Source organism: Alosa alosa, chromosome 11 (assembly GCF_017589495.1).
Source record: "Alosa alosa isolate M-15738 ecotype Scorff River chromosome 11, AALO_Geno_1.1, whole genome shotgun sequence".
Taxonomy (NCBI): domain Eukaryota; kingdom Metazoa; phylum Chordata; class Actinopteri; order Clupeiformes; family Clupeidae; genus Alosa; species Alosa alosa.
In genome coordinates this window covers 11,105,674-11,115,495 of record NC_063199.1, presented here as the reverse complement: position 1 = coordinate 11,115,495, position 9,822 = coordinate 11,105,674, and the positions used below count along the sequence as shown (strand labels likewise).

The following is a 9,822-nucleotide window of genomic DNA, read 5'->3' as shown; positions in this document are numbered from 1 at the left end:
CACACTCTTTTGCAGATGACATGTCTGTTGTTAGAAAGATTTGAGGTGATATTTGGTTTACAGAGTATAATTGTATTTCTGGTATAAGAAACACACACACACACACACCTACACCTTTCCTTTTATCTTAAGTGTCATGGTATGTCTTAGCTGGTAGCCTCGTACTTTTACACTTGTCTTGTCATGAGAGGATGTGCCCCTTTCTTGAATGACAGGTTGACAGTTTTTCTTCTTTTTTTAAAAAAATTGTAAGCAACCAACACTAATAGTAAACGCAGATTCTCACTCAGTTTTTACCCAAACCCCTTTATTAAACATGTATTAAATAATAATATACTAAATGTTATACAACGTACACCTTCATGGTATGTATGTATGTATGTGGGGAAAGTCTTGACCACCAGGGGGTAAGGGTTTCCAGAGTGTGCGTGTGGACAGTTCCAGGCTGGCTAAGCAGCAGACATTTATGTACAGTACATGGGATCAGATGGGGGCCTAGAAGTTGATGGCTTTTCCAAATGAGGCAGCAAGGTTGGCTTCTCTGAAGGCCTCTGACACAGTCTGTGGTTGGTGGAGAGAAAGAGAGAGAAAGGTCAGATATCTACATGGCACTCACTTCAGAGTAAGTAACATACCATAGATGTCAAACATTTACATTTTATGCCCAGACCAGGCTTGTTGGAACATTAAGCTACAATGGCTCTGGTAGCAACTGCAGAATTATTGACATAAAGATGAGACTATTTCTATCAGAGTGCATAAGATAATTTATAACAAACTGATTGTGGAGGTGATGGACGTTATCACTCCTTATTACACAGCTCTTCAGAGTGCTGCAGAAAGTTCCATTCACATAAATTCCTGTTAAATTCCTATGTTAAATCTATATAATCACTGGCAAAGTATATAATCACCGCTGTCAATGGCAACGAGTTGATTAACGTCTTTCATATCCCTCTGCAAGACGTTACATAACGCTGTGACAAAACGGTGAAAGTCTACAACTGTATACTTCACAGCTAATAGTTTACATTATAAGATCAGTGTCAGTGATAATAGATAGATGTTTTTATGAATGCTTACAGGATGGGCGTGGCAGACTCTGGCAACATCCTCACACGATGCTCCATATTCCATTGCTAGCGCTGCTTCATTGATCATTTCCCCTGCACCCTAAACATGACAAAACATGACAATACATGAGAGCAGTGTTTATGCCGCTGCTGTTAATGTCAATAGCCCTCTAAGAACAGCCATGCGATCACGCTCAGCTCCTCACCGATCCTAGGATGTGAGCCCCCATCATCCTGTCCGTCTCTTTATGGCTCAGGATCTTCACCAGTCCATCAGTGTCTGCATTGGTCTTGGCTCTGCTGTTTGCCGCAAAGGGGAATTTGCCAACCTTATATGGCACACCCTTAGGAAGAGAAGACAAGCACATCGCAACATAAAAGTCATGAAAAAGTTATTTTTTCCCAATATACTTGATACCGATTCATTGTCACTGTTGTTGCGGGCGTATTTTAGTGGGATCTATAATGAATTTGACTTTTTAGTGAAACATTCTGAGGTGTTGCTCAGAGGATGCTTGATGACTAGTGTCATGTTGTGTGTGCTTCATGAGGAGCAGGGACTGGGGGACTGGGTCTCACCTCCTCTTTGAGCTGCTCCTCGGTCTTGCCCACCCAGGCCACCTCGGGGTGTGTGTAGATGACCGAGGGCACGCAGTTGTAATCGATGTGCACTGCGCCACCGGCCATGCCCTCCACACAGATGATGCCCTCGTCCTCTGCCTTGTGGGCAAGCATGGGCCCGGCCACCACGTCACCGATAGCATGGATACTGTGAAAGGGGCCAAGGATGGTAATTTAGCTTCATCAGGTGTACTGTCTAAACACTGCTGACCTATACAAATGTCCTGTTAAGTACACATCATGGTCATCTCACAGCACAGCTGATACATTCACACAGAGTGATAGCAGCTATAGCATTAGCAGTAATAGCAGCTTCTCTCAGACACTGCTGGTCTGAGGCTGTAAGAGTTGCAGCATGCCTGACCTGGGGACTTTGCTCTGGAAGCGGTTGTTGACAGGGATCCTGCCTCTGTTGTCCAGTTCAATGCCAACAGACTCCAGCCCCAGGTTCTGGGTGAAGGGCCGGCGACCGATGCAGACCAGCAGGACGTCGCAGGTCAGCGTCTCGTTTTTGCCACCAGCTGCAGCTTCAACCCTGTAAGAGCACATGTACCCCTCTATCAGCAAGGCCCACGCAGTGTCCCCACACCACTATCAGCAAGGCCCACAGTGTCCCCACACCACTCTATCAGCAAGGCCCACACAGTGTTCCCACACCACTAATCCTTACAAGCAGTCGCACACACCTCCCCTGCTATTATCAAGCACAATGTGTGCACCCATTCTCCTCAGGAATCAGAGGGTGAGTCAAATCAGTTTAATATCATGTACACATGAGCACACTTAATGTCCACTCCCACAAATGATCCTGTCAGTAATCTAGATTGGCTGGGACATTTCACATTTTAAAATGTACATAGTACTCAGTCAATAGCTTAGAACTACATTCATCTGAGATGTTCAGCTATCCCTCTGGTCAAGTCTGACACCACACCTCAGGCTAATGCAACTTCCTATAGCAAGTATATTAAATATAAGAACGTAACAATAACAAACTTACGCAACATCAATCTGTCCATCTGCTCTCTTGGTCGCCCCCATGACCTTTGTGCCTAGCTTGAACTTCATCCCCTGCTTCTGAAGGATGCGCTGGAAGTTTTTGGAGATCTCCATGTCGATACCCATACCTCCAACATGGCCAAGGAACTCGACGGCGGTCACTTTAGCTCCCAATCGCTGCCATACTGAACCCTAGAGCACAGAAATGTTGACAATGAATGTGTTTTACATTTAACTGAGAGTAAAGAAAAAGTTCCTCTAACACATATGTGGTAGTAATATGATCTGTCAAGCTAATTCTGAAGTATCATTCAGTGAAAAGCCAGTATGGTCTTCAGCCTTGAAGGAGAATGGCTGTGCTCTTTATTAATGCAAATACTCACCAGTTCCACTCCAATGACTCCTGCTCCAATCACAATCAGGTTTTGTGGAACCTTCTTCAGGCAGAGTGCTCCCGTGGAGGACACGACAGATTCCTCATCAATCTGAGACATGAAGTACAAATGAAGCATGCCTTCCCAAGAAACAAGTGAGGCAACAAGCTAAACATCGGATTACTTCAAACTCAAAGCAATGGAATTACCTGAATCGAGCTAATGCTTTTAAAACATTTATACAATTAACAATACCATTGAAAATATATTTAATATCAACACGCTTCCAACTTCAAATTAAGAGAGCACCGTGTCTTCAAACCTAACTAAACCAACATTAAGTCATCATGTTTCAGAGAATTATGATTTATGAACACACTGCATTTTGCCATATTTTATTTCTGCTGCCAAGGCGATATCACTGTATACCTCAATCCCAGGGAAAGGTGTAACTTCTGATCCAGTGGCAATCAGTATATTCTTGCTGTGGATGACTTGCTCAGTGCCATCACCGAGTTTTGCTGTGACCTGGTTCTTACCAGTGATCGTTCCAAAGCCATTGACATGCGTCACCTATAACACAAAACATTTGTCAACATAAATGACTACATGTGCCTTGTTAAATGTGACATCAAAAGTGAAGGCCTGATTTAGAACATGATGATCATTACCCAAATTAATCATAAATACACTTTGCTTAGTGTAAAGTGTTTGAAAGCTAACTCAAACTACTCCCAAAATTAAGACAAAGGGAATGCTATGTCTTAAATACTGACATGTCTGTATGGAAAACACATAGTAAACTTACTTTGTTCTGTTTAAATAAGTGTGCGATGCCTCCAGTCAGGGCTTTGACTGCCCCACTCTTCTGGGCCATCATCTTCTCCAGGTTTAGTGATATCCCTGAAACTACACAACAATATGTATGCACCAATGCGGTCACATCACCACACACATCATTTGAATTATTAGCATTTATTCCTCAGGTGGATCAGTTGAGAAGGGTTGAATGTTGCATTTCTAAGTGCACAGTCTATATTCTTTATAAATGATTTGCTATAAGATAGTAACTACTGTTGTGCTTAAGTCCCTGTATGCGTCCATCTTTGGTTTTCTGACATGTTTTGTCGAGCTTGGACTATCCTCTAAAAGGCAAATGATCTCATAACCTTCATTCTTACTTTCAATGCCTCTGTTTTCAAAGTCCTTTCCATGTGCAAGATGATAGAGGTAAGAATTGTTCAAGAGCGCCTACAAAGAAACCAGATGTGAAATCAAGTTAATCACCATTCTGTTGCTCGGTATTAAAGTAGATCTATTATTTTCACAGAATATTTCATGATTTGATCATGAATATTTGCCCTAGGAATATGTCAAAAAACATAAAGAAATGAAATATGCACAACAGACACAACTAACCAAACGATTAAATATAAATCAATTCAAATACGTGCATACTGTTCAAGAACAAATTTAAGTTATTCACATTTTGTTGCAAATGTGTCGTAAATGAACTGCACTACCTTAGATGGTATGCAGCCGACATTCAAGCAGGTTCCCCCAAGGGTGGCATTCTTCTCCACGCATACGGTCTGTGATGGAACAAAATATCATCATCATCTGATATTGTCCTCTAATAACTTTCAAGATATTTCTCTAAACTAAATGGCTCCCCACCTTGAAACCAAGCTGTGCTGCCTTAATCGCAGCAACATAACCTCCAGGCCCCGAACCCACAACTGTTACATCAGCTTCAACTGCAAGAGAACAAAACTTAGCTTGGCATGACCTAAATTGTATTTTACTGCCAGAGTTGATTGTGCTACCAATAGTTACAATACCTAACTGAGTTTCCACACGACAGCACTAAGTGACAACCAACCGGATCAAAGGTTTCTTAACATAATCAAAGCCTGATATAACTGACTTCACATTATGATAAGCAGACTTACTCTGGGCCTTGTCAGCATATGTCCTTACAGACAGAGCAGTTGTTTGATGGAGTTTGCATGGGAGACGTGAACCCCGCTGTATCAGAAAAAGAGAGTGAAATCATTGGTTAAAAATAACATTTCAAGACATTTCAGCAGGTGTACACACACACTACACCCAATAGGAAAACCAGAAAGACTATTGGTCTTTAGCCCCAGCCGTGGCGGAACTGGCTGGGACACCTGCACTGTATGCTCCGTGGTCCTTTCCGGATCCCACCCTGACTCTCTCTCTCCCACTCACTTCCTGTCATTCTTTACTATCCTGTCGCATTAAAGGCATAAAAGCCCAAAAAAATAAATAAATAAACACTATTCGTCTTTAGCAGGGTTGGGGTAAATACATCAAAATGTATTTTGAAATTAGATACAACATACTCAAGTTGGAAAAGGATCTAAACATAATACAGTAACCATGACATGCATCAAAATAAACTATGGCCTAGTATGTTAAAAAGTAAAAATATATACTTCTTGGGAAACATGACATAATATTTGATCTTTTGTTATATTTGACATCTTCCAATGTTCTTGTAATTGAATTTGAGAAAGCAACATCATCCAAGAGCGTTAGAGATAGAGACAGAATTGTTCAATGACTGCATCTGTTCAAATATTTTCATGCAGGTGACATGATCTGACTGTACAACCACAGCAGACACACATTTGTCACCTTTATGTCAGTTCCTGTTGAATGGCTCTTGTCGTCCAGACTATAAATTGGCCTTTCCACTGAATTAGAGAAGACAGATGAGCCATCACTCTTTCACTTGCCACATATCTTAAATATGCAAAGCACAGGGAAGCTGTAGCATAAGCGGTTGCAGTGCCTCTACCACACTCGCTTTACAGGGACCCAGGTCCTAATCTGACTCATGGTCATTTCCTGAACCCACCCCATTTCTCACTAGCTTCTTGTTACTCTGAAAAAAGGCAAAAGGCCCAACAAATATACTTGCAAGTGCTTAGCATACCATTCTATCATCCCAGAATGGATGCAGATGCAATCTGCCAGATACAGCCCATCAACTACCAATTAGGCTTACAACATACTATTCTTTGTTTTAAAGACATAATTTAAATACATGCATTAGAAATATTGTGGATCTCTGGTTTGAACCACTTCAGTATATTTCAACATAGACCTACATATTATTATTATTATTTTACAAAACTTCAAGTTCTTCAAGACCTTAAATGGATTTATAAACCTGTTCGGGATGCGTATCCATTTCAGTTTATGTTCTAGGGCAGCTTCTTCAGTCCTCCTACCGAATTGTAATAACTTCAGGCATCAACCTTCATTCAAATAGACCCATCATTGCGTTCACCAAAACGTCAATTAAGATTTTATTGTAGTAAAAGTTCGACATGCAACTGCATTTGTCAGGTGAGCAGCATTATTGATAGAAGTTAACGCGCCTGAGATCATTTGCCAAAACTTCAAACTTCGGTGTGCCAGCTCGACTTGGTACCAACCATTTTTGTTATAGGTTATAAGTTAATTATTATATCTTGTTTTATCTCGCGTGCCGAAACCTGTGGACATGATTGTTACGAAATCTATTTCCCCGAGTTAGCTAACGTTACCATCATCAGATAGTCCCACATGGTTTAAATTGTTATCATGTTAAACATGTTGGTCATCACCACCACCAACCCTCACAGATCAGTCAATTTGGGAAAATCTACCAAACAAGCTGGTATTGTGGTATTCAGTAATGGTGTCCAAACATAAGTTAGCTTCCTTGTTTCCACAAATGTAGCCTCTAGCATTGACCATTGACACTGACGGTAGCTAGCTAACGTTACTTTGCTAGTAAGATGGCCATTGACTTGATCAATGACAAAATAATCAAATTGTGAATTTAAGTTGGTTTGACTTGCATGCCCTCATAATAGACATCCATAGCATACTATTCGTTACACAACAGCACTGTTTTACCTTTGTCAGGGTGCGATATAGCTGGTTCCAACTATGCATTTTGACATTCGCCCACTTAACCTAGAGCAGACAGTGCATCCAAGGACTCTTTCTTGTGCGCATGCGCACTCGAGAGCAAATAACTCGTCGCTTGTTTATGACGTTTCGCTCCTGAAATGCAAACTCTATGCAGAGAATGTCTAATAAGGGCATGCAAATAGCTGACAACTGAATCTTCCAAACAAATTGCTGAAATTTCGATACTTCTGAATATTTTACATGGGCCTTTGGATCCAACTTATAGCCATGCTACTTTTCTGCTCAGAAAATACAGCCTATAGTGTCAAGGTCTATCACAGTAGACATTGTAGAGTTGTAACTCACAGGTAGGCCTATTCACGGGTTTCCGTTTACCAACAAAACTAGATGCGCACGCAGCCGTGGGGCAGAAGACGCTTGGTGGCCGTCCACAACTTTATAAACTTAACCTAAATAGTCGGCTGCTGTAAGCTACAATCGGATTTTTTTGTATACCCCTGTTGTCTCAATGATAATAACATCTCATTTCATTTCAAAGTTTGCCGTTTATTTGCATTATTAATATAACATTGTATTTTGTCATTTTTGGCGAAGACATGCATTCCTTTAGAGATATTGAACATATTTAAGATTCTCTAACCATCGTGATTTCGAATTGGTGCAGTTTTCAGCACAAAAACTCATTTTATTCTTTTGCTCTTTTGCATTGCTCTATGCTGTTCTATGGTGCTTTTTGCCTTTTGGTTGCGCACGCATGTTTTTGTGACGTTGCATAGAAATCCATGTATATGATTCGTGATTCTTATCACTTTTTGTCAAATTCTGCAAATATCTCCTCATTATACTCTAGCGTCTGTTCTGAGTGTGTAGGGAAAAATAGTTTCAAGTAACAAAAAGCAAAAAATTAACTGATGTATTGAGAAAAATAATGTCTGGTCCAAACACAATTGCATCTGACCCCACTGTGTCACAGGTAGGCCTAAAGCCTTGCTTAAAGGTAAAGCCTTCCTTTGAGAAGATGAGAAAAGTGTAAAGAAGGACAAACATCAATGCAGCACAGTACCTGGTTTCTTCCACACACCGTTGGGAATTGTGGCCAAATAGTTCAGTCTTCGTTTCATCAGACCAGATGCTGATTTTACTTCTCAGGGTCTGAGAGTCGTCCAGGTGCTTTTTGGGAACCTCGCAGCAAAATGGCTTCCATCTGTCCACTCTACCATAAAGGCCTGATTGGTGAAGTGCTGCACTGATGTTTGTCCTTCTTTACGCTTCCCTCATCCTCTCAAAGGAACTTTTGATCTCATTCATAGTGACCATTGGGTCCTTGGTTACCTGTCTGACCCCTTCGTCTCGGTTTACTCAGTTTGGCTGAGCAGCCAGATCTAGGACTGTTGGTTGTTCCAAACGTTTCCATTTCAGAATGATGGAGGCTCTTGGGCACTTTCAATGCTGCAGAAATATTCTTATCCTGATCTGTCTTCACACAACCCTGTCTCGCAGATCTACGGACAAATCTCTCTACCTCGTGGCTTGGTTTTCACTCTGACATACAGCATCAACTGTGAGACCTTATAAAGAGATGTGTGCCTTACCTAATAATGTCCAGTGAATTAATTTAGGTATAGGTGGACTCCAATCAAGTTGTAGAAGCATCTCAAGGACTATTGATAGAAGTAGGATGCGCCAGAACTCAATTACAAGCATCACAACAAAGGTTCTGAATACTTATGTAAATGGAATATTTCAGTTTTTTATTTTTTTCATATTTTTTATAAAACAATCCAAACAGCTGTTTATTGTGTGTAGATTGATTGAATTGAATTGATCAATGAATTGATTCCATTTTAAGATGAGTCTGAAACAAAACAAATTGTCGAAAAAGTGAGGTGCGGTGAATACTTTCCGTATGCACTATGTATGCTGCTAAACATGTTATATGTATTTATCTTTTTAGGTAACACTACTTCAATTATTTATTCTCTTTTAAATGTATTTATTTTTTTTTTTTATATAGACTCTGTGAATGATGCACTGACTGGAGAGCACTTTACATTTCATTGTACCTGTGACAATGACAATAAAGATCTATTCTATTCTATTCCATTCTAGCTGGCTTTTTAAGCCTGTTCAGTCTGTTAGCATCACACACTTTCATGCCACATGCTTGCCCAGCACACCACTGCATAAAAAATGGCACTAGATATGACAGACTGGTAGAACATCTTTAGCATTGTTGAACGATCAGTCGCCTAGGCTTTGTCTTTTCTTGTAAAGTGCCTCAGTGTTCATAGACCACTCCAGTCTATCGTCTAAGTGCACTCCAAGGCATTTATAAGAGTGAAATACTTCCACATCTACCCCATTGATGGAGACAGGGGTCAAAACAGGCTTTTCCCTTCGGAAGTCCACTACCAGCTGTTTTGTCTTGTTCACATTCAGCTGCAGATGATTCAGACTGCACCACTCAACAGACTTGTCTATCAGACCTCTGTATTCTGTCTCCTGTTGCTTATCAATACATCCTATGATGACTGAGTCATCAGAAAACTTCTGGAGGTGGCATGTCGCAGTTATGTCAGATGTGTACAGGGAGAACAGGAAGGGAGAGAGGACTGTCCCCTGGGGTGGCCCTGTGCTACTCAAAACGGTCTCGGACAGACTTTTCCCAAGCCTCACACACTGACGTCTGTTGGTCAAGTAGTCTGTTATCCAAGTCACAAAGGAGCATCTTAGCTTCTTTCAGGTGCATTTTGGCAAACTCCAGGTGGGCTGCCATGCCTTTTACTAAGGAGTGGCTTCTG

At 41.0% G+C, this 9,822-nt stretch overlaps 1 protein-coding gene across 1 annotated transcript; it reads right to left on the bottom strand.

Moving 5' to 3' along the window:
* Positions 1-286: 286 nt before the first annotated feature.
* On the bottom strand, positions 287-7,111 carry dldh (dihydrolipoamide dehydrogenase). Its single transcript, XM_048258005.1, has 14 exons — positions 7,004-7,111; positions 5,020-5,095; positions 4,745-4,824; positions 4,591-4,659; positions 4,249-4,318; positions 3,876-3,976; positions 3,497-3,640; positions 3,077-3,178; positions 2,695-2,885; positions 2,059-2,229; positions 1,653-1,842; positions 1,280-1,417; positions 1,084-1,173; positions 287-561 (listed from the first exon to the last, which is right to left on the bottom strand). Exons 1-14 carry the CDS (start codon positions 7,040-7,042, stop codon positions 496-498), a joined length of 1,527 nt encoding a protein of 508 aa, XP_048113962.1. The 5' UTR covers positions 7,043-7,111; the 3' UTR covers positions 287-495.
* Positions 7,112-9,822: the final 2,711 nt, after the last annotated feature.

Coding starts and splice junctions, on each gene's coding strand:
- dldh (XM_048258005.1), bottom strand. CDS start 7,042: ATGCATAGTTGGAACCAGCTATATCGCACCCTGACAAAG. Junction 4,660..4,744: donor CAGCACAGCTTGGTTTCAAG/GTGGGGAGCCAT, acceptor GTTCCATCACAG/ACCGTATGCGTGGAGAAGAA. Junction 4,319..4,590: donor TCGGCTGCATACCATCTAAG/GTAGTGCAGTTC, acceptor GTTTCTTTGTAG/GCGCTCTTGAACAATTCTTA.